This window comes from Populus trichocarpa, chromosome 19 (assembly GCF_000002775.5).
Source record: "Populus trichocarpa isolate Nisqually-1 chromosome 19, P.trichocarpa_v4.1, whole genome shotgun sequence".
Lineage (NCBI taxonomy): Eukaryota > Viridiplantae > Streptophyta > Magnoliopsida > Malpighiales > Salicaceae > Populus > Populus trichocarpa.
Window position 1 is genome coordinate 3,378,741 of NC_037303.2, and position 26,108 is coordinate 3,404,848.

Sequence of the window (26,108 nt, forward strand, 5' to 3'; positions counted from 1 at the left end):
AGCTATTAATTAAATATTAGGTAGCGAATTCAACGAATGAATCAAGCAAACTAAACGAAAAATTGCCAAACAAGAAACCGCGCAGGTGACGTGCGACATTTACCATACTTTCATAAAAACAGTTAAACTGACGCATCTGTTTTAATTGTTTTGTTAATAGCTAGGAAATAATGGGATTACAAAAAAACAAAAATACATACACATCATTTTCACATGCATTTATTTAATTATTTTTTTCTATTACAACCACACACTTCATGCATTGAAAACTCTATATAAGAAGTTCGAGCTAAGAACAAATCAGCAGATAGCAGAACCAAAGCAACAGCCAATAAACATGGTGGTGGAAAGCGTTCTTTGCATGAATCCAGGAGATGGTGAAACCAGCTACGCCAAGAATTCATTCTTTCAAGTCTCTCTCTCTCTCTCCCCCTCTAACACCTTATCGTTACTACATTATTTCATAAAAATGTGATGTCTTAGTGCATTTAGAGAGACAAATTACCCTTTTTTTTTCCTTTCTTTTTGGTAGTGTTAGAATTTTATTGCAAGTAGAGAAGACCTCGCGTAGCAACTTAAATTTTTAAGTTAGGTAGGATAAGCGAAGTTTAATGATATGAAGGAAGCAAACAGCCATCGCTGCATGCATTTCCTTCTTCCTGGCATCACATCTCACCGAATATATTAGTAATTCTTGGATTTATTTTTTTCCTGGAAGCTAGTATTGCAGATTAATTCTGATGTGGTTTGACAATTCGTTTCGCAGAAAGCAGTGCTATCAAAAGCTAGGCCAATCCTAGAAGATACCATCAAGGACATGTTCAGCACCGCCCTTCCCACTTGCTTCAAACTAGCAGACTTGGGCTGCTCTTCAGGACCCAATACTCTCTTGTTCGTTTCTGAAATCATGGACGTCGTTTATGAGCTTTGCCAACAACAGAACTGTAAACTGCCCGAATTTCAGGTGTTTCTGAATGACCTTCCAGGGAATGATTTCAATACTGTTTTCAAGTCGCTGCCATTTTTCTACGAGAAGTTCGGAGAAGAAAAGGGAGACTTGTATGGACAGCGCTGTTACATATCAGGAGTACCTGGTTCTTTCTATCACAGGCTCTTCCCAAGCAAGAGTTTGCATTTCTTTCATTCCTCTTGCAGCCTACACTGGCTTTCTAAGGTTTTGTTACTGTCTTTTTTTCATAATTACTATCTCTAAGGTTAATAATGATTTATCCCAGTAACTGGAATGCCTAGTTAAGATAGCGAAATATCAAAGACGAACAAAAATTGGTAGAGAAGAAGGTAAACAAGATGTTTATAGCCATTACTTAGTTAATATAAAACCTGAAACCATTCCTGAAACCTCGTTTATCACAGCTTAAAATAACTACAGAATCAAATACAAAATACATATAAATAATAGCAATTGCTTGAATCAATACTATAGAATGTGCTGTTGCCTGTTGTGGTTGAAATTAGTCACGCGTGAACATATACATGGCAAAGCCTGACCATATATTTTCATGCCATTAGGTGCCAGAAGGTATATCAAATAACAAAGGGAACATATACATGGCAAAGGCAAGTCCTCTTAATGTATTTAAAGCTTACCTGGAGCAATTCCAGAAGGATTTCTCCTTGTTTCTACGCTTACGCTCAGAGGAAATAATACAAGGAGGACGTGTAGTTTTTACATTCATCAGCAGGAGTACTGAAGATCCAAGAAGCAATGATTGCTGTCTTATATGGGAGCTGCTAGCAAAGTCACTGCTAGACTTGGCAGCAAAGGTTAGTTTATTTTCATTTAAATTAAGCAAGTTGCTTGCCTTGTTGGTTATGGAGATTAATTAATTGAAGTTTCAGGGACTTGTTTTAGAGGCCGATATCGATACCTTCAATCTGCCATTCTATCATCCTTACGAAGGAGAAGTGAGGGAAATTATCGAAATGGAGGGGTCATTCGATATTAATAAGCTAGAAACTTTTGCCATTAACTGGGATGCTAATGATGATATCACCAACAACAATTTTGTGTTTGACAAGGACCAATGTGGACGAAATGTGGCAAATATTATAAGAGCTGCTGCAGAACCGATGTTGGTTAGTCATTTTGGAGATGATATAACGGATGAATTGTTCAAGAGGTACGCAGAGTATGTAGGTGAACATCTGTGCGTGGAGAAGACAAAACACATAAAAATAGTCCTCACAATGACAAAGAAGGAGTAGATTCCAGTGTAGCAGATGATGAGCGAATAAATTCTTCTGAAGCAGAAATAAAGTAATTATCTATGGAAGTAGTTTTGGCTCATTATGAATAAAAACAGTGTGCATGCATGAAAATTCTCTTTAAAAAAAAAACATTTTCGTTCTGGTGTTGTTTATTTTTTTAAGTGAAAAAAAAAACTTGGATTCATCCGATTTCGATTCATAACCAGAGTCTTAAATAGATTCCTCATGATGTTGTATAACTATGCTATACGTAACTCGTGTTAAATATAGAAATAACTAGTCTATAAAACAGGACAGCCCAAATATTCCTCACTCTTCTTTCTAAGCTCTTCATAGAATGATGGCAGCGACTTGGAAACACCTGAAATCCTGGCAATTTACACTGCATCTGCTGGCAATGTTCATAAATGGCATCCATGGTTTCAGGAAGATCCAACCCAAGTCTGCTAGCTGAAAACATGTGGGAAAGACTGTTGAACGAACATGTTCTTGATACTAGTCTTTAAGAAGTGGCCTAACTTTGGATATGACTTCTTCTTCTTTTTCTGAGAAAGGAAGTTTCAATTTAGACCACATAGAATTAATTTGCAATGAGAAATTATTCCTTCTATGCTTGATCAATTCTTCATGGTTGGTTCTAACAAACCATAAATAATCTAATTATTTAGCCTCAAATAATAATTCACACAAATAACCAGATCAAAAACCTCTTAAACTATTTTAGGAGATAGGGATTCTCATACCTTAGAGTGCTAACTCTTTTTTTTTTACTTCCTCTTCTCTCTATGAACTCTCTATTAGAAAAGAATATGAGACATATCATTTTATTTATAGAAGAAACCTAATATCCCTATTAATGATAAAATATTACTTTGCACCTTGAAAAATATAACATATTTTATTTTAAGACAATTATTAAAAATTTATGCAATTAAGTTCTTACTTGATTTTTCTAGATCTAGAATTGTAATCATCTGTATCAATTACTCTATAGTCCTTAATTCTTAAAATTTATTTATATTCAAGTTATACTTGATTATTAGTCGTCCGTTTAATTCTTACCAATGATTTTTAATATGTATGACCTATTAGATTCTTGATATATCGATTCAAGTATAAATCATAATCGTAACTCAAACAGAATTAAATAAATTAAACAATTTAACTTGTTATCAACTCAACAAATTGGTTAATTTATATTTGAAAATCAAGTGCAATATATAGAAACATCTCATGATTTTTCTCAAATAATAAAAAAACCATATATGGTTTGACTTAGCTTTTTTAGCGATTGGTATCTTAGTGTAACTAATATTTTTTAATTTAGAATGTTCTGATTTAGACATTTGAGCATGGAGTTTGTATGTTTTGTTAAATCATGTTAGTTCTCAACACCATAGTCATTGGCTCTTCAATAAGATCCTTTTTCAAATCCTATTTTATTTTGCACAAGGATTTTATAATCAATATTATTTGAGGACATATGGAATATTTTTTTTATTTTTTCTAGGATGATGAATCATATCTTCTCTCATATAGTTTATATTATACTCAATATATGCTTATTTGTTACTTTTTATTAAAAACATATTTAGTGAGGATCTAAATATAGCATTCCTTATATAAGATAATTTGGTGAAATTAAATATAATGATCACTTACACAACATCCACGTAATTTTTTTCATAGACACGAATTATCTTCTCAGTTTATCTTTTGGAATAGGTAAGTCATTCATCGTCCATAGATGTCATACAAGTAGTTGAGAATAATTAGGAGGCTTAACCTATTGATTAGCCAACCATTTCTATATATATGTGTAGGGCAATATACAATAGGAATGGTGGGGGTTACCACACAATATTTTCTATATAGTTATATTCTATAATATACCCCTTCAAGCTGAGGGTGGAGGATCAACCCGTAACTTGAAACGAAAAGCAGTAAACGAGGCAGTAGGAAACAACTTAGTGAAGACATCTGTTAGTTGATCCTGAGAGGAAATAAAACGAATCTGAATCTCCTTCTTCACTACTATATCTCGGACAAAATAATAATCAACCTCAACATGTTTTGTGTGAGCATGGAAAACAGGATTCGCAGACAAATAAGTGGCACCAAGATTATCACACCAAATGATAGGAGCAGAAATAGATGGAATCTAAAGATCTATCAATAAATACTGAAGCCAGATAACCTCAGCAATGCCATCGGCTAAGGCTTTGTACTCAGCCTCAGCGAAAGAACGGGCAACTGTACGTTGCTTACTTGATTTCCACGAAATCGGTGTCTGGCCAAAGAACACAAGATAACCACCTGTGGATTTTCTATCATCAACACTACCTGCCCAATCTGAATATGTAAAACCATGTAAGGCTCATGCGCTTTGGCTGTTTTTTAAAGGCTAATGTACATTAAGATGATATTAAATCAAATTTTAAGGGATGAAATTGAAAAAAAAAAGATTCAAACAAAATATATAGCAATCAAAAGTTTGAGGACCAAATTTAGTCTCCACCATGAAAAAGTTGTTCCTCTTAGTTGGAATTCAAGCAACTATCTTAATGTCAAACATGCTTTAAGTTTAATTATTACTGCTCCAAGTATGGTATACAAAGTGAATTGTATGGACAATGATATTGCAATTTTCTTGCTAGCTCCTGGATCCAGTAACAATTAATAATTGATATATTTCAAGAATTGTACTTGGATGTTGATACTCAATAGATGGATATTTGATGCTTATGATTTTGCATAACTCCATATGTATTTGTGGAGACATGAATTTTGTTTCAACTTTCCTTTGATTGTGACCTTATTGTCCTTTTTTAATAATAATCGAGAGGATATATTACTTTGCTAGGTTATGAAATTTTTTAGGGTATTTGGCTAATTAAAAATAATTAAGTTGGTCTTTAAGTATCAATTACCAGATTTGGATTCAACCTTTGAATTAATTCTCCATTGTCTTGCTCTATGATTAAAGACTTTTGAAGCTAAATTTATGTATACAAGTTTGGATCTTTTTAGAGGTCCAGATGGAATTTTAGAATGGACCCATATGTAGAACTTTTTTGTTTAGAACGTCTTCATCTGCTTTGCTTTGTTCTTTTTAATTTCCATGTAACCAAGATAATGTTTTCCTTGTTTTCTAGTTTGCCATCTCCTTAATGGCCTTGGAATCCTAATAATATTTCTTCAATTACTATAAAAAGAAAAAAAGAAAAAAACATATAGTTTGTGTTAGAAAATAATATAAATCATATCTTGGGTTCTCACATAAAATTTTAAATTTTTAGATTGAGATGATTCTTTGACATAATATTAGAGTCTTGATGATCAAATGATTACGAATTTTAATCTAACTATCCTCATTTTCTCTTTTAATTAAAATCTAATTAATAGCAAAAGACTCACTACCCTCATACTCTGTTCTAATTAAAATCTAATTAATAACACAAGATAGTGTGGACTAGTGCAAGTTTCAAACCAAAGGACTTTCATTTGATGTGGTGTGTTAGAGAATAATATAAATCATTTATTGGGGTCTCACCCAAAAGCTTAAGCTTTTAGGTTGAGAAGGTTCTTTGACATGGTATCAAAGCCTTGATAACTAAATGGTTACGAATTTGAATCTCACCACCCTCATTCTCTCTTCTAATTCAAATCTAATTAATAGCACAAGGTATTATGAAGCCTTCACCACCTTCATTATCTCTTCTAATTAAAATTTAATTAATAACACATTCTCTCTTCTAATTCAAATCTAATTAGGTAATGTGAACCTATGCAAGTTTCAAGCCCAAATAGCTTTCACTTAAAGAGATGTGGTAAAGAATAATATAAATAATATATTGGGGCCTTACCCCAAAGATTAATCTTTTAAGTTAAGATGATTATTTGATATGATATCAGAGCCTTGATGACCAAACGATCATCATATCTTTGTGATTTTTTTGTTTTTTTTTTGTTGTCCATAAACACCTACCATACCAATTTTCTTACAACTATTTGCATGTCTGAATACAAGCATGATAGCTTTTGTTCTTATTGGCATGAACATACTTGTATTCTTTTGTAGTTGTTTTCCCTGATGAATGTCATATATTATATCATTTTCATATTTTACATGACATGGACTTTTAACTTATATGTATTCCTACAAATTACCAGAGATGATTTACTTGTAACAATTTACATTTTGTTCTAAAATTTCATCGCTAGGTATAAGAAAAGTGATTTAATAAGGCTTGACATTCAAATCAACGGTGATCCTGTTGAACCATTTCATCGTAATTCTAAGTTTTTCTATATAGTTGCTAACATGAAAAGAAACAAAAACATTTTCTCAAAGTTCTTTTATGCAGATGCCTTCACACCTCCTCTTCAAAAATTAAAGAGGCAACATCTTCTTTTTTCTTAGTTTTGTTTACAAGACCACATCACAAGTAAGCTTCACTAGGAGAGGTGGGCTATAAGAAGATAAGTGTAAAGAAAGCTTATTGGCTGGAAAGACCAGTTTCAATGGAAAGACCACATCACAAGTGACCAGACGGTTTCAATTTTAAATTTTTTAGAAAGGTTTGGAATTTGATCTGTTATGATTTATATGATATGATGAATGAATTCTTCCAATCAGGCAAGCTATCGAAAGGTGTAAACGATCCATGTGTTACTTTAATCCCTACAAAAAAACACAAATGGAATTCTTGTATTACAAACCTATTAGCATGGTGAACGATATATACAAATGATGGAAAATCAGTGAAAATCAGACAGCATTCATTACAGGTCAACAGATTGTTGATGGTTTTATGATGACCAATGAAGTAATTCACAACTTGAAGAAAAACGGCAGCACATGTATGATTTTTAAGGTAGACTTCCACAAAACCTTTGATATTATTCTATGTGAGTTCATAGATGAAAAAATGGGTTATATGGGCTTTGGCAAAAAAATAAAGATCACTAATTCATGAATGCTTATCAACATCAAAGATGTCTATCCTTATTAATGGTTCTCCCTGTCAAGAGTTTTAGGTTAGTCGTGGCATTCGCCAAGGTAACCCTTTGTCGCCACTTTTGTTCATCATTGCAATTGAGGGGCTTTCACTCCTATTTCACTAGGCTTCAGCTAAAGATTTGTTTAAAGGCATTCAGATGAATAATGGTGATATGATTTCTCACCTTCAGTATGCAGACGATACCTTATTCTTTTCTCCAAATGATCTAAACTCTCTGAAAATAGTCAAGAGGATCCTCCGGTGGTTTGAATTATTTTCTAAACTCAAAATAAACTTTTATAATAGTTCAGTGATCAATATTAATAAATGAGGTATAGAGTACAACTTTGGCAAACTCATTTTATTGTAGACATGACTTATTGCTTGTCACTTACTTGGGGATGGCTTTAGAATGTAAACCTAAAGTATGTCTACTTGGAAACCAATTATTGTGATATTTAGAAACATGTTGTCAATGTGGAGAGGAAAATTGCTTGGTATGGCCAGAAGAATATGCTTAATCAAGAGGGTGTCGCAAGGATTCTTACCATCATTTAGAGAAGATTTCTATAGACGAGTGTCTCTAAATAGGGAAAAAATTACAAGGTTTAATGGAGTATTATAATGAGAGAGAAAGATAGAGGTGTTTGGGTATTGGTTCTTTGTTGAGTAAGAACAAAACAATGCTTTATAAATAGATGTGACAATTAAGCTCAATAGAAGATTCTAGATGGAAAGAATTAGTGTTGTCGAAGTACCAGCTCAGTTTTATGAATGGATTGGCATTATTTGATAATAACCTCTCAGATATATGGAGAGGCATAATGTTAGTGGTTAAGTAAGAGGAAATGGTATCAAATGCAATTACAAATTGTGCTAGGTTCAAGACGGGAGAAGGTAAGACTACATCATTTTGGGAGCACTTTTGGGTAAGAGATAGGCCTTTAAAATTACAGTTCTCGTGTTTGTATAAGTTATCTAACAGAGAAGAAGGAAAGGTAAGTGACATGGGATTGTGTTTAAATGAATTACGGACATGGAAGCTTCATTAGCATTAGAAATTATTTTTTTTAGCAGGAACATGCATAAAATTTATGTTACTCTAGAAGAAGTGCACCTTTCACAAAATAAATTAGATCGAAAGATTTAGAGTTTAGGCAAGGATGACAACTATGTCAAATTAAGCAGTTGTCTTATTGATAGGATTGTTTTTGGAGGATCTTGTCATTTCAAATCTAATGTATTGATTAAAATAGCTTCACCCAAAATACAAACATTTATATGGCTGCAGGGGGTCCCAACTCAACTTTATACAAGTGACTTTCTTCTCAAACACAGGTTACTTCTAGTAAAACAATCTATATGTTCATTTTGTATAGTAGAATGAGAGACTTCAAATCATTGTTATTTCATTGTTCTAGTACTTGGCATTATGGGTAAAAATCTTACAATGATGCATCCCTCATACTCTAGATTGTTTTATTAGTCATGGTATTTTTTAGTGAAAAGTACATTTCAGACTCGGGCTTGGAATTTCCTTTCATTTGGCATAGCATAAAATGATTGGCTCATAATAAATTATTTAGTTTTTAACAAGGTGAAGCCAGATTGAAATTCTAGTTTCTCTTTGATCTTGCATAGATTATCAGTTTAGCTAAAGTGTAGTGAACCTAATTTCAGCTATATTGGTAATGAAATTATTCGTTATGCAGAAAGAATTCGGATGTGGACAGATACAAATTATTAATTTGGTTGCTCTTTCCTTATATATTTCTCTTTATTTCCTATTTTCTTTTTTTCTAACACATTCATTTTTTTTTCTCTAAATGATCTTTCAAAGTTTTAGAGGTCATCATCTAAATGATTTTTTTTTTATTAATACACTCGATTTTTATATAAAAAAACAAATGAAACATTGGTAAATGAGGTATGAAATCTTAGAAAGAGGAAAAAATTTCAGAAACAATGATAACTAGGTTTACTAATGAACACAAATCGCTATTTCCTTGGACATTTACAGGTTCATCCTGTGATATAAAGGTTTTAGATTCATCATTGATCCAAACGAATGAGATAGCTACAAGTACTGTTGTTACTAAATAGCTTTTTTTTCTCTCTTTTTTTATAACAGTCGAGACTTTAATCTGTTTGTAGCCTAAGTGTTTCCTGCTGTAACAATGTTTCAACACCTGCTATATAGTTTCAGAGATATAAAAGCATGATAATTCGGCATACTCAACACTATCCATCCATTCTGATTCTCGTAGAAAAAGAAAAAAAAATTATCCAGTATGGTACTTAACAACATCCTTTCGTTTCAGGCAAGTATAGGTGAAAAAGTCATTGCTAGTGAATCTTTATCAGCAATAAAAGAATTTCCAGGCCAAATGTTATGGTGAGATCACACTCTGCAGCTTCTGAGAACATTGTACACTCAACTAAGTCAATTGATATGTGCTTCTCTCCTTTCTCAATCATCTGGCATGAGATATCTACTTGTTTATGTTTCCCCCGAATAGAATTCCTTAATTCAGTGGATTTTTGTTCTACAAGTAAAGCCTAGTAGATGGCTTATAAGTGATCAGTGCTCCATACTTACATTACAAGCATTTCTTTTCATTCTCTATCCATGTAGGTGGAGAAATTACAAGGAAGAAGAAATTGCTTAGGAAATAGGTACTTCATATTTAATGTCTTTTTGATACTCCTATATCCAATTAAACTGTTTGCTAAATTCTATTATAAGCCCTCTGAAAATTCACAATCTTTTTTAGAAAATTGAATTAATTTTTTCGATAAATGTTGCTGTCCCAAATTATTCATGTACCATTGTCCCAAAGTTCATAAATGTTTTAGAAAATTATTGACCAGGAACTGCCCTAATCAGTAGGCGAAGTGGTTACCCTTGGCCGAATAATGGTAGAACACCAACTACCATTCCGCCACCAAGATGACACCTTATAAAGTATTATACGGATTCCCCCCTCCTATACACATTCTTTACTTCCCTAAAGATTCAGCGGTGAATTCAGTGGATGAATATTTATCTACAAAGAAAGAGGTTATTAAAAGGGTCAGAACTCATCTCTAAAATGCCCAGAACAGGATGACCATGATGGCAAACAAAAAATAAGAAGTGACAGAAGCTTCGAGATTAAGGACTATACGCCTACGTACCTAAAGCTATAACCATACAGGTAACAATCAGCTACTCACAGATCATCATAAAAAGTAGCTGCCAAATATTACGGGCCTTACCAGGTGGTAACAAAACTAGGAAGAGTGGCCTACGTACGAGCTCGATCTGCCTCCTTCAACCTTGATTCACTTGGTGTTCCACCTGTCACAACTCAAGAAGCATGTAGGAAATCATGCAGTGCAGAGCACCCTTCCTATATTGCCTCGAACACCTGACCTCCAACAGAGGACCATATTAGAAAGATGAATTGAAAGATGAAAGAACAAGGTGGTCACTGAAGTCCTAGTTTATTGGGATGGTCTCTCTCCTGCTAATGCAACTTGAAAATTCACTGATGAGTTGAAGCTACAGTTTCCACAATTCAACCTTGAGGACAAGGTCTGCTTCAACGGGAGGCAATTGTTACTAGCCAAAGAAGATGAAGATGAAGAGGAAGAAATTAATCCTTCAAATTCAAACTAACATAGCCGTTGCAGCATCCTACGCACCGTTTCATTTATGTCCTTAAAGTGCACCATTTCAAGTAGTTAAATAAGTTTTTTTTCTTTCAGTTGAATTATGCACCGTTTTGTTAAAGCTACTCCAATTCCCGAATGTTCATGGGAACAATTCTAGATAGGGGCTTCGGCTATATATGTAACGAATTTGCCTAGGAAAGGCATCAGAAAAGAAATGAAAAGTTAATGACCCTCCTGGAATTCAGGAAAACCAACAAAGTCCTGCTACCCATCTTTCTCAGCATCAATGGCTGAGTCTAAGAGTCACTCCTCTTCTCCCATTTCCTGTCAGCTAACCTTCCCATTTCCCCCCGCTGGATCCCATCCAGATAGGCACCATAAGTTCCCACCCGTAACATAATGGCAACCTGATCCTGTTTCTGTGAAATCTTCTCGTTTTATCGACAAAAAAAAAAAAAAAAAACCCTAGAATTAATAGCAGCATGGTGCTATAACCTTCTGTTTATGATAGAAATAGGATCAGGTTGCCATTAATTCTAGGTTTATTGCTGTATCTTCTGTACCCTCTGAGCATTCTGTAATGTCTCAAGAGATGTATCTAGTTACATAAATGGTTAGATATATCTGGATGTAAGAACTCAAGAAAACTAAAACATACAACAGAGCCTATGGCAATCTGACCCAAGGAAGGCTAGATAATCAATTTAACAATCATACTTATGAAAATATATTATTCCATAGAAAAAGATAAAGCTACAGTTGGATGAGGATCATCGAAATTTAATTTCCATGTCTTTTCTATAGACCCCTTGCCCAATGAACATGATCTAACCTTACGCGTTAAAAAATACAGAAGCAAATTAACCTTAAAGGTGACACTGCTACATCAGTAATAATCAAATTTGGCCATCATTAGATGGGAAAGAATACGCATCATCCCTTAAAATCTCTGCAAGAATCAACTCAATATCATCATCAACTTCCTTTTGTTTACAAGCTGCTTCGAAATCTTTTATCAGATCCGCCATCAAACCCTCAAGAGTAACACCTTCTGAGCCCTCAGATAACCCATCATTGGTCTTGGACTCGTCAATAGTTGACTCGATATCCATCAAACATTCTTCCATGTTTTCTTAATCTTCATCATCACAAGGAAGTACCGCCAAAAGGAAGAGACGCATTAATTCTTCAACAGGAACGTCAGCCATTGAAGAATCTATTGCTTTCTTGAATAAAGAAAGTGGTAGATCGATCGATTTGCAAACTTTAGTTGAAAAGAAAAAAAGTCGGAGAGAAAGACCCATGAGTAGGGAAAACTGAGAACTAGGTTTCGGCGATCTAGGGCTATTGTATTATACTATATTTATTGAAGTTTAAAGGCAGCGGGTATATACTTGTATAAAAGTTTTTTATCATATGATAATTATTATTAACGTTGGGGCCTGTTGTTGAGAGAACACACACACACAAAATCATAGTGGGTTGGGTTCACTACTAGAAAACCGGAGAAAACCAACGGAATTACTGACGAACTTTTTTCGTCGGTAATTTTTACTGACGGAAATAATTCCGTCTCTAATTCTGTCTGTATATACCGACAGAAAATATCCGTCGGTGATACGGTCGGTATATACCGACCATATCACTGACGGATTAAATAGTTTTTTGGAAAGTTGCAATGGTGTGATGACGTGGATCTTTTTCAGACGATTTTACCGACAAAATGACCGAGGGATTCAAACCGGGATAGCCGTACAGCGACGTGGCACATTCACCGGCGGAATCACCGACGGAACGTGTCTGTTAGTGATTCCATCGGTAAAAGCCAATATATACCCACTCTACCGACACTCTCTTCCTCTATTTCTCCTTCTTCTTCCCCATCCCACCTCTCCCCTCCCGAAATGCAGCCAACCACCCATCCCAACTCTCCCCCTCTTCTCAACACAAGCTAGCACTCAAGTTTCTTATACTTTTGTACGTGGTCAGAACAATATCCATTATTGTGGATTTTATCATTTTTTGTAAGTAAATCTATCCTTTTTAGTTTTAACATTTAAATGTGAATTTTATTGTTTTTTTAGTATATGTTTTTTGTTAACGTGTGTACTTTTTTTTATTGTCATTTGTCAAAGAAACTTATAGTATGAATGTATAATTTTGTAGTTGTTATAGTTTGTTATAGATTTTGTCAAATTATATTTGTTTGTAAATTGTTGAAACTTTGTTTGAATTACACCGAATTAGATGTGTTGTGATGAAATAAATAATAATTTGTTTAACGGGTCCGTTTTAATTTTTATCAATTTTATTGCAAAGTTGTGATTTCTGTAAATTTATATATGTATAAATTTATATGGATGTTGATAGTTGATAGTTGATAATTGATAATGAATATTTAACATAAGTGTTTTTTTAGTTTGTTGGATAATGTCGGGGCAAACCAATATTTTTGTTATGTTTATTTATGTAACATAGTTAATTAATACATGTTGTCGTCATAATTTTATAGAGGTTCGATAGAAGTCATGGATGATCATTCATGGATGTATCGGGACTCACCCCAAGGATTGCAGAGGATGGATTATTGTAATGGGGTTCATGGTTTTATTAAGTTCGCAACATCTATCCCGAGGAATTTTACTGATGGCGGTATTAGGTGTCCATGCAGGAAGTGTAAAAATAAAAAGTTTTTGGATCAAGATGTTGTAACGATGCATCTTCTAACCAAAGGGTTCATGAAGGATTACATGTGTTGGTATGCACATGGGGAACTATTTGTTCCTAATGAGAGCATGGTAGAAAGGGTGGTTGGGTCAACTTCTAGTGCTAGCAACATGCATGAAGTTGGAAATGACAACAGTAATCCTTACAGGAACATGGTTATGGATGCAATGAGAATGAGTGAAGGTAATGTCAGTGAATGTCCAATCGTAGATGAAGAACCTAATGCAGATGCAGCAAGGTTTTTTGATATGTTGAAAGATTCTAACGAACCATTATGGGATGGCTGCACAAACCACAGTAAATTATCGGCTGTAGCACAGGTGTTCACCATCAAGTCAGATCACGGGTTGAGTGATGCCGGTTATGACAAGATTATCGAATGGGTAAGAAGCATTTTACCTGAAGGGAACAGGCTGAAAGAGAACTTTTATGCTGCCAAGTCCATGATGAAACCCCTCGGTTTAGGATACCAAGAAATTGACATGCGCCCTAACTTCTGCATGTTATACTACCTTGAAAATGCTGAGCTGACCGAGTGCATGACATGTGGGCATTCTCATTACAAACCCAAAATTGGTAAAGGGAAGACTCTCGTGGCATATAAAAAAACTTAGATACTTCCCAATCACACCTAGACTGCAGAGGTTATTCATGTCACCAAGGACTGCTAAGCACATGATATGGCACCAATCACATCATGTGGTTGATGGAGTGATGGTGCAGCCTTCTGACGGCGAAGCCTGGAAACACTTTAACAGTGTGCATCCTGACTTTTCAGCTGAATCAAGGAACGTGCTTCTTGGGTTGTGTACAGACGGATTCAACCCATTCAGTTCATTTGTTGCTCCTTATTCTTGTTGGCTGGTCATACTGACGGTTTATAACTTGCCACCGGGGATGTGTATGAGGTCGGAGTTCATATTTTTATCTATGGTCATACCAGATCCGAGCAGTCCGGGGCGGAATATAGATGTTTGTCTTCGTCCATTGATTGATGAGTTGACGCAGTTGTGGTCCTCTGGAGCTTTGACTTATGACATCTCGAGGAAACAGAATTTTTTTATGAAAGCGGCTTTGACATGGACTATCAATGATTTTCCAGCTTATAGAATGGTTTCTAGTTGGAGCACGCATGGAAAGCTAGCATGTCCATACTGTATGGAGAACAACAAGGCATTCAAGCTAACAAACGGGATAAAGCTTCTTTTTTTTACTGTCACTGTCATTTTTTGCCACCAAATCACAGGTACAGAAAGAACAGAAAGGATTTCTTTATTGGCAGAGTTGAAAAGGATGTTGCACCCCCGTGTCTTTCCGGTGAAGATTTGCTTGATGTTGTGTCACAGTATGGTGACATTGTGTTTGGTCTCCAATCAGGTAAGCAGAAGTCTCCTGGTTTTGGTTTGACCCATAACTAGGTGAAGCGAAGTATCTTTTGGGAGCTTCCTTATTGGAAGACCAATCTTCTCCGTCATAACCTTGGCGTCATGCACATTAAAAAGAACGTGTTTGAGAACATTTTCAACACCGTCATGGATGTGAAGGGAAGACAAAGGACAACATTAAGGCTAGATTGGATGTAGCGTTGTTCTGTAACCGTAAAAATATGAAGTTGGTTTGTGATGGGTCACGGGTCACAAAACCAGCTGCATTGTTAGAGAAAAACACACAACTACTAGTCTATAAATGGCTTAAGAGTTTGTGTTTCCCCGATGGGCATGCCTTGAACATATCAAGGCTGGTTATTACGGAGGAATGCAGATTATATGGAATGAAGAGTCATGACTGCCATGTGTTTATGCAAACAATCATCCCATTAGCTTTGTGTGATTTGTTTCCAAAGAGGATATGGGATGCACTAACAGAGATCAGTCATTTCTTCAGAGATATATGCTCCAGCAAGTTGAATGTTGATTACATTGAGAGGCTTGAAACGAATATCATCGAGACAATATGCAAACTTGAGATGATATTTCCTCCATCATTTTTTGACTCAATGGAGCATCTACCCGTACATTTATCGTTTGAGGTAAAAGTTGGAGGACTGGTCCAGTACAGATAGATGTATCCATTCGAGAGGTTAGATATTACAGTTGCTATGTAATTCATAATTAAATGTTTTTTTATTTTTTTAATTGATAAGTTTTTATTAATTCTATATATATATATGCAGGTACTTGTTCAGTCTTAAAAAAAAGATTGTACTATTTATGTCCTATTTAACTGTAATGAGCTGAGACCTTAATTTTATTAAGTAAGTTGATGTTCGACTTAAACTTTGTCAAGAGTGTACTATTTATGTTTTATGATACCATAAACTCATATAATTTGGAACAACCTTGCAGGCAACATCGACGATACTTACTGTCCAATAACTCACAGCTAACCGAATCCCAGATCTTTCAATTACAAGATGAATAATTTTCCACATGGTTTAGAACATATGTAAGTCTTATCACAAACTCATTATCTCTTGCAATGTAATTAAGTGTACGTCAATATTACATAATATCCGTTTATTGATTATTGATGTATTTAATATACAAGGTTTATCAAATGGGAGGTAGTGCTGCTATTTCACTGTCTTTACTAAGCCTAGGCCCTGAAAGAAAAGTCAAGTGCTATAACGAGTATTTTGTCAATGGATATGTCTTTCATACTAAAGAATACGGGCATGGAAGAAAGACATACAACAGCGGTGTTTGTATTAAGGGATCGACTTCTAGTGAGTTTGAAGTTGACTACTACAGTAGATCAGAAGAGGTCATCGAACTGCAATATCATAGCGAGCAGAATAGAGTGTTTTTATTCAAATGTTATTGGTATGACACAACTGACAGAGAATTCAGAGTAGTTCCTCACTATGGTCTCGTTGAAATCAACTCAAAAGCTAGACACCGCAACGTAAACGATGTCTTTGTTTTCACAAAGCAATGCCACAAGTTTATTACACATACACCCCTTCCTTTAGAAAGGACCGATCAAGAGTTGATTGGTTATCCGTTTTAAAAACAAAACCCAGGGGTCGTGTCGAGGTTGTTCAAGATGAGAACGAAGACACAAGTGTGATAGATGAAGTCTTTCAAGCTAGTGAGTTGGTTGAACCATACCGAGTTGCTCCTTCGATTGACTTAGAAGAAAATTCAAATTTTCATGTTTTCGACGATAGTCTTGTTGATTTTGACGCAGAGGAGTTGAATGCTGTTTTGAGCTCTACTAGTGGACTAGAGAATGTTGATGAAGAAGATGATAACCACATTGAAGAGTGCGATGAAGCTGATGATAACAATTCAATTGAGGACAAAGATGAAAATTCTGACTAAACATGTTGTAAAGCCTTATTTTTATAATGTAATATTTTGGAACATGAAATATTTATTATTCTTTAATTGTTAGCTCCTGTTATTGTATTGTGTGTGCTGTAAGTTTGCAATTCAAGATTTTATGCAGGAGGATAGACAAAAATACATGGAGAAGCTGTAGAAATATTGACAGTTTCATCGATGGGTACACCGACGGATTGGTACCCATCGGTATTTTACCAAGAGTTGGAAAAATTACGGACTTGTGCCACAATTACCGACGAGTACACTGATGGATTCACCGACAGAAAGCTCACATCCCGAAGCACACGCCTGTCAAAGGCGTGGTCGATCGGCACGTTTACCGATGGAATCGCCGGCGACACTATTTCCGACGGATAGAAAAGTCAGGCGGGATTTTCAAAACTTTTGGTGCGAATATCAATTTATTACCGCCAAAAATTACCGACGGAATTTAATGCCACCGACAACAATTAATTGTCTATCGGTAACACTGTCAGAAAAATTGGTATATAAAACCCCCCCTCCCCCCATTTGGTTCATTTTATCTCTCGGCTCTCATCTCTATTTCTCTTCTCCTCTCCGTTTGAGTTTAGTTTTTGGAAGAGATTTTTTTGTTTTGGTGGTAGTTTTAAACATATTAGAAGGTATGTAATCTTTTTTCTTTATCTTTGTATATTTTTTATTTTTTTAATTTTAATTATGATTTTTTTTTTGGTGTTCTTTGTTTTGTGTATTGTTTGTAGATAAAATCTTAAAATCAACACACTATTAAGGTAAGCATTTTTTATTCCTAAATTTATTTTGAATTGATGTAGTGTTTTTTTAGTTTTGTGTATTGTTTGTTTTATATTTAGGATGTTTTGTGTAGTGTTATTTAGTTTTTTCATTTTATTTATTAATTTTAGGATATTATTGTTTGTATTGCAATAATTGTTATTGTTGAATTTATGTTTTGAATGTGAATTGAAATATAGAATTAAATTTAATTAGTTTATATTAATTTTAGGATATTATTGTTTGTATTGCAATAATTGTTATTGTTGAATTTATGTTTTAAATGTGAATTGAAATATAGAATTAAATTTAATTAGTTTATATTAATTTTAGGTTGTATATATGATGTTGCTGGAGATTATATGGAATGTGGTTATTGTAAAGATTGCAGGTTTGAAAACTGTGGATAGTCTCCAATATAGGGGAGGTGCTGCCAAATTTTTGTTAATGATTGAATTTCTATAGATATTAGGTTGTATATATGATGTTGCTGGAGTCAATTGGATTGTGGTTATTGTAAAGATTGCAGGTTCAAAAACTGTAAGTAGTCTCCAGTATAGGGGAGGTGTTGTCGAATTGTTTTTAAATAATCAAAGTTAATTATGTAATAATTCATATACATTTGTGTAGATGCGTCGAATGAAATCTACAGCACGTCATCAGCAGACGGTTGTAACTAGTTCTTCTAGTAGCGAGAAGGACATTTCCTTAAGTGCTGATCACGGCGATGCATCTGCGTCAACTTGTGATGCTGCCTCTTCAAGCGCGGTTTCACAGCACAGAGGCGGTGTGCCTTCACAGTGGGGTCAATTCACTCGCAAGTACCAGACACAATGGAAGGATGACCTCTCAATGTAAATTTGTTTAGGTTTTAGTTTTTTTTATATACTCATAACATAATTTATGAACAACTAATTAATTTTTTATTATTTAATTTCAAGTTCACAAACATTGAGGTTGTTAGGACAATTACATTGGCGTTTAAATCGTCGATGGAGATTTCATTGTTTCAATGGAGTCAGGTCTCCAGACATCCTGAGTAGAGACCTAATATCGATGCTTGGTTTCAGCGATTTCAGGTAGGTGTTAATTTTTAATTTCTACTTTATTTTTAATAAATAATTTTTGTAATTTTATATCTTGTACTATTTTTATTTTCAATGAATTATTTATATACACAGAATAAATTTGAGTGGGATAGCGCGAACAACAATGTTGTTAGAAGGGTATGGGAGAATCATGTGGCAACTAGGTAACATCGAAAATAATATTTATTTTTTATTTATAATGTTATGTTCTAAATTCTAATTAGTTACTATGGAAGTAGGTTGCTTGATTTTTGGTATGACACCCAAAAAAAGGCGAAAAGATATGCGAGGGACAACGGTCTTGAAGGATAGAATGAGGGGGCGGTTTGGCGGGAATTCAAACCACCATTCATCTCGGGAGATATATGGGTGGCATATATTGAGCACGTGACGTCTGAGTGGTTCTCATGGCGCTCACAATCCGGAGCCGACAATCGGAACCAGAAATTCATGGTTCGGTGACCACGCACACCGCCAGCTTCGTCCCGTTCAGCGCACATGCGAAACGGATGGTAAGATTAATTTAAATGAAATATATCGTTAATTAATTTGTTGTTGCTTATCAATATATTTAACTTGCAATCTTTTTTTTCCTTACAGACTACGTCTCTTGTACATGAGCTGAGTTCAATGGAGCTATTTGTAGAGACGCATGTCGGACCCGACATCGCGGCGGCCTTAAAAATAAATCTATATCATGGAAAGAATGGATTTCTGGCATCCTATTCTTTGATGGGGAACGGTCTTGTTTAAGGAGTCGCCACCTAGTATTATGGTCACTAGGAACCCTAACTGGTCAACAGAGATTATATGGTACGGGATTGGTTACGTAAAAGGGAAGATATTATCACTCCTTAAACGTTCTGCCTGAGGCAGACTGCATTGCTGGTTTTGTCTTAAATTTCTAAATGTTTATTAGTTTACGCTATGATAATTTGCTTATAATATTCCTGATTCTGGCATCAGTGAATATTCAACTACGAATATCTTCAACTCTGGCGTTGGTAAATATTACGTAGCTATAAATTAAATTAGATCAATATTTTTTTATTCCCTACTCTAGCGCCAGTGAATAAATAAATAAAAATAAATTTATTTTTAAGCATGCACATATTTTTTATTTTTCTAGCTAAATAAAATAAATATAACGAATAAAAATAATATAAATTTAAACCGGTATTTTTGTTCCTGACTCTGGCGTCAGTGAATAAACCAATAAATTTACATTATTTTTATTCATGCATACACATTTTTTATTTATTTTTTTTTCTACCTTTTTTATTTTTATTTTTATTTTTTTTCTATTTTTTTGGGGTTGGGCCCAGCTCAGCCCACATGGGCTGGGCTAGACCCAGCCAGCCCGGCTGGGCAAAAGAAGAAGAAGCACGCGTGAAGTAAATTCACGCGTGCATGAATAGTGTGAAGGTAATTAAATTACCTTCACACTGCATTTGAAAGTTTTATTGAATGCAGAGAATGGAAACTTACCTGTGCAGCGGAGGACGGCGCCGAAGACGATGGCGCGGTGGCTGTTTTCTTTTGTTTCCCGGTGTGGCTCCACTGTCTTTTGGGTTGTTCCCCCCCCCCCCATCTGTTCTGTTTCTCCCCCTGCCTTTTATAAGGCCAGAGAGCTTCAAAAACCGTCTCCTCCACGACCGGGATCGTGGCAGAAGACATGGTCACGATGGGTTCGACTTTGTTGCCGATTTTCCCGCTTCCCTGTTGAACCGGTCTTCGACAAGCAGATGATGAACAGAAAGATTCTAAAACGGCGTCATTTGGCATGGAAAATGACAGATTATAGATTGGTCCCTGATGTTTTGAAATGTATCAATTAGGTCCCTTAATCAATAAATGTTAATTTTTCCCCTTGGATTAATTTCAATTAAATCCCTGAATTTATTTAATTAATTAAATCAAAGTTTAATTAAGTCTACAAACTTATTAATTCTTCTAATTTCATTAATTAAACTAATCCAAGTTTTAACTAAATTTCCAAACTTATTAATTCTTCAGTTTCTGATCAATTTACTCTCAAATCTAATAATTTCATCCATGAACTTTGAATTTGTGTTGTTTTAACCCCATTCCCAAATATATTTTTATCCATTCATTTTGTATTATTTATTCAAAAATTGGGTTATGACAACGCACAGGTTATCGATGGTTTTCGTGCCTCACACCGACAGAATTAATCCGTCGGTAAAACTGTTTAATGATGTAGTGAGTGTAGAAATTAGATTTAGAGTGTATATTGTATTGTAGTGTAAGGTGTTTTTTAAAATTATTTTTCGCTTAAAAATACATCAAAAAATTAGATTTTTTTAATTGTGTACATCAAAACTATCATAAAACATTAAAAATATATAAATTTGAAACCTTTTCAAGTTAAACATATATAGTTTTAAAACACACTCAAATTTAGTTCCAAATACAAAAAAACAAGTATTTCCTTAGAGTGTCAAAAGTAGTGAACCCCGATTTGTTTTTTTATGATTTTTAGGTTGTTAGAAATTGTAAACGTGATGATGCTTCAATCCTTTCTTTTGTTTGTTTATTTTGTTTCTTATATTTTTAATATTTATTATTTTTCGAAAGAAGTTTTTTTCTCAATTGTTAATGGTTATTTTGTGATTTTCTTATATACCCATTAACTAAAATCAAAGACCCCTCCAAATACATTGATTTACCACCCTTTCAGTATTAGTTTTTGCTGATTAATGACTCTTCTAATTTGATTTTAGTGAGAAATAAATAATTAATTATGTGTTTTAAGTTTTTATTGATCAAAATCATATGATATATTTAAACTAGAAAAAATCAAATACTCACATTGTATTTAATACTATGTAATACATATTAAATTAAAGACAAAAATTCCACAATTAATTTGGTTGGTGCTTAATTTCGCTAAAACTTTGAAATTCTAAGAATCCTTGTGAACATGTCAGATCATGTACAGTTTTGGAAACACAATAAAGAATTCTTGGTGCAATGATTTCGTGAGTAAAAAGTGTGCTTGTGTAGTACTATTGATGGCTTTTTAATCAGCTCCACACAGATGGTGCCACTGATGATGAGCGAGAAAATCCAAATAGCACGAGGCTTATGTATTGCATAATCGGTTAATCTCTTAATTTTAGCAATTTAATCTATTCTCCCCTGTCAAGTGGGTGGTAGTTGGTTCTTATTAGAGAATAATATAAATCATATCTTGGGACCTCACCTAACAGCTTAAGCTTTTAGGTTGAGATGGTTCTTTGACATGGTATCAGAGCTTTGCTGACCAAGCGGTCACGAGTTCGAATCTCACCATCCTCATTTATTTGATAAAAATCAAGCACAAGGTAATGTGGGTCTGTGCAAGTTTCAAGTTCAAAGGGTTTTCACTTAAGGGGGTGTGTTAGAGAATAATATAAATCATATCTTGGGACCTCACCTAACAGTTTAAGCTTTTAGGTTGAGATGGTTCTTTGACAGTGCTTGATACCTGTATAAGATTTTCTTTTGTGAGCTTGAGGACTCTATGATACTTAAATCAATATATTTTTTAGAGAAGATGCCATCATATTCTAAAGAGGTATTCTCAAAATAAAAATTTCATCTAGAAAGGAGATCCTGCCTCTCTCTCTATATCTATATCGTATTTTTCCCTCCTCTCCATTCAAGAAAGACAGAAATATTTTTGACTTATTCATAAGAAAAAATATCTCTAACTTGATCAAAGAAAAAACATAATTGGGCTTAGCGCTCGACTGAGCCCAAGTGATATTGGATTATTATTGTAACACCCTCAAATTATAATGTTATGAAATCTCAAACATTTCTTTATTAATGTCAAGTATTGAATAGTATGACTAAGATTATGGGATTATTTTTTTTGAAATTTCGACAGAGTTTCCTTTGTTTTCTGATGTTACCAAGTTATCGACTAGACTTCATTCAATCACAATACTCAAAACTTCCACTTTGATCCAACCATCCTGGATCATATCCCATCTCATCAAACAATATTTCACATAACTATACTTCATTGTATTTTCTCAACCTTACATCATCAACAAATAACACATTAACTACAAACAATTATAAACTCAAAAGATTCATATTGAACTAATTATTACATTAACATGCATTCATCTTCTACACATGCCAGATTATAATTACTAAATTTTCTTTTTGAATAGTTTAATAATATTAGTTCCTTACTCATACATTTTAAATGTATAAGTACCAAAAGCAAAACATATTCAGGATACATATATTACAATCTACATATAATACAAATTACATATAAAGCAAATATATTACATTCCACAAAATAAACAGATTAAAACACAAAGCCCATATTTAACGCTCCGCATCACCTCGTGAAAAACCTGTATACATAACATTAAAAAGAAATAAGAAAGATAACACATTAAATATGATAAAGCTATTATGTTCACAAGTCTTCAAAATTATATCAAATTATCTTTCATCACCAACTTACTATATATCAACATTAATAACTCATTCATAATTTATTAATCCTATACTTATAGGACCTCTATGACCAACACTCATTGCTTAATTTTAATTTGATAATTCACAAATTTTACCTCAAACCCGACTAACCCTCTTAAATAACCAACTATCAACATCTGGCTATTTTCTATCAATAGCCAATACAACCGATAATTCCATACGAATTACCCAACATCCAGCTATTTTCCATCAATAGCCAATACAACCGGTAATTCCATACGAATTACCCAACATCCGGCTATTCTCTATCACATACGAATTACCCAACATCTGGCTATTCTCTATCAATAGCCAATACAACCGGTAATTCCATACGAATTACTCAACATCCGGCTATTCTCTATCAATAGCCAATACACCAGGTAATTTCATACGAATTACCCAATTACCCAACATCCAGCTATTCTCTATCAATAGCCAATACAACCGGTAATTCCATACCAACCGGTAATTCCATACTAACCAACCGATACTTCTATACTAACCGGTAATTCATATTAACTGGTAATTCATACCAACTAACCGGTAATTCATACTAACCAACCGGTAATTCCATACTAACCAACCGGTACTTCTATACTAACCGGTAATTCATACCAACTAACCGGTAATTCATACTAACCAACCGGTAATTCCATACCAACTAATCGGTAATTCATACTAACCAACCGGTAATTCTATATTAACTAACCGGTAATTCCATACCAACCAATAATTCCATACTAACCAACCAATACTTCTTTCATATCAACATGTCATAAACAACTCATAACTAATAATGAAACTTTGAATTTTAAAAGAAAGTGATGAATCACTTACCATCTGCTCGTAATGGCCCAGCTCCTCCTGCTTGATGCCCTGCTCCCGGTACAACTCCTGAATCAATCAGATTGCACTACATTATTAATCCATTATCATTTCTCCTACATGCTTAAATTTAAAGCATGTAATATCTTTTATTTAATTGGGGTTTACACCAAAATTTTCATTCATTTGTCACCTCATTTTCAACATATAGTTTTAATCAATTTTCTTCTTTTAACTCACTTAAAGAATTCTCCCATGAACTTTTCCTACCATTTATTTATTCCTTCTTTTCACATTCTTATGATGTTTCTTCACTTATTTATATTTTGAATACTTCAAATAAGATAAAGAACATCATTTCTCAAACATAAAACAATCAAAACCTCATTCCTATATTTCCTCATCCTTAATTACAAGTTCTTTTCTTCAACATTATTCAATTTCTTTCTTAATTACTACTTACATTCACTATTTCTATACTATTCTACCTCAATTCCATCATGTTTACTTTTTTTCTCAAAATCCCCAAATTCTCATAAGAACCCTAATTTTAAAAAATCAAGATTATGACAAATTAAATCAAATTTAATTGTCATTGTTTGATAACTTACTCAAATAAACCCAAAAACACTTCATTCAAGTAAGAATCTAAACTTTTCATGCTTACCAATCTAAGTTCTCCCAACTGTTCTTCTCCTCCTAGTGTGGCCAGCCCTCCTCACCTTTCTTATATCTTCCTTCTCTTGATTCTTCCTTAATTTAATGTTCCAAGTCTTTCAATCTTACAAGTTTCAAAGCTCTCTCTCACTTTTTCTTGTTTTTCTCTTAACTTCTCACGTTCTTCTCTTATTTTCTTTCTTTTTTTCTTTCCACATTTGTTACTGCCCAGTCGGCAGTTCATAACAGAAAAGAGGGCTGCCTTGTTTTATTTTTAATGGCAATTTACTACTTTACTCTTGATGAGTCTTTTTGCTTCCATTTGACGGTCCTTATTCTTTGATAGCACTACCGAGCTCCGTTCATCCTAAAATTTTAACCAGATTTTATTCAATATATTTTAAGGTTTCTCATAAAATTTCAGCTCAATCTGATGGTCGGATTTAAAATTACGTCCAATAACGTCAAACTAGTCAAATTGTGATTTTTCGTCAAATTTCTGAATTTTTTTAAAAATTCTGAAATTTTAACCCAAGCTAAGGAATTATATTAGAAGGCTCCACGTAAATTTTCAGAATTTTCTGATAACCCGATCGGGAGTTACAAATGTTTTTCCTTTTGTTTTACATGAAACTAGTCAATTTATAATTTTTTGCCCAGAAATTTTACAATTATCTTGTCTCTCATTCCTTTAAATGAGAATCTAACAAATAAAAACAAATAAAAAATATATATTAATCCAGCTACGAGTATATACCATTGGGGATTATTAATGCGATTATCTCAAATTATATGTTTTTTTTCTTTTTTTTGCTAATTCGTTATCAATTTGCTAATTAACACTAACTATTTTTGTATATCCTCTCAATTATTATATTAAAATAATAAGTATGTATCATCCTTGACAATGAGACAAACCTTTGTGGGTCACCGATTTTTACACTAGATAAGGATTACCGAAGTTTCTTGAATGAGTGTAAGTTTTAAAATCACAAAACAATAATAACACTTTATATCAACTTTTACATCAAAGCCTTTGATATCATGGAGCCATTAAGGTTTTCTTGGTTGATTAGATGGTGGGCCAAATAGGTTTCATCTATCCTATCATAATTGCATATAATTTGGTTATTTTTAGACCGTGTTTGGCATTGCGATTTTAAAGTGTTTTTAAAAAAAATTAATTTTTTTTGTTAAATTAATATATTTTTTATATTTTCAGATCATTTTAATGTGCTGATGTCAAAAATAATTTTTAAAAAATAAAAAAACATTATTTTATTGTGTTTTGGAATGAAAAGCACTTTAAAAAA

At 33.7% G+C, this 26,108-nt stretch overlaps 1 protein-coding gene and 2 long non-coding RNA genes across 5 annotated transcripts in view; 1 reads left to right on the top strand and 2 right to left on the bottom strand.

The window, feature by feature from the left end:
• The first annotated feature begins 253 nt into the window (after positions 1-253).
• Positions 254-26,108, top strand: part of LOC18108185 (probable methyltransferase TCM_000331) — a 57,641-nt gene continuing 31,786 nt past the window's right edge. For 2 of the 3 annotated variants that reach the window (XM_052449724.1, XM_052449723.1), the window contains exons 1-4: positions 254-412; positions 767-1,174; positions 1,531-1,785; positions 1,861-2,158. In XM_052449724.1, the coding sequence (XP_052305684.1) occupies positions 338-412; positions 767-1,174; positions 1,531-1,785; positions 1,861-2,158 (1,036 nt within the window). In that variant the 5' untranslated portion in view covers positions 254-337. The remainder of the gene's footprint in view (positions 413-766; positions 1,175-1,530; positions 1,786-1,860; positions 2,159-26,108) is intronic. The other variant, XM_052449722.1, reaches the window with a different exon arrangement.
• Positions 6,637-20,391, bottom strand: LOC112325170 (uncharacterized). Its single transcript, XR_002979223.2, has 3 exons — positions 20,293-20,391; positions 10,491-10,642; positions 6,637-6,913 (listed from the first exon to the last, which is right to left on the bottom strand). It is a non-coding gene; the product is annotated as an uncharacterized LOC112325170 (long non-coding RNA).
• Positions 22,968-24,968, bottom strand: LOC112325185 (uncharacterized). The gene is made up of 3 exons (XR_002979247.2): positions 24,806-24,968; positions 24,151-24,207; positions 22,968-23,183 (listed from the first exon to the last, which is right to left on the bottom strand). It is a non-coding gene; the product is annotated as an uncharacterized LOC112325185 (long non-coding RNA).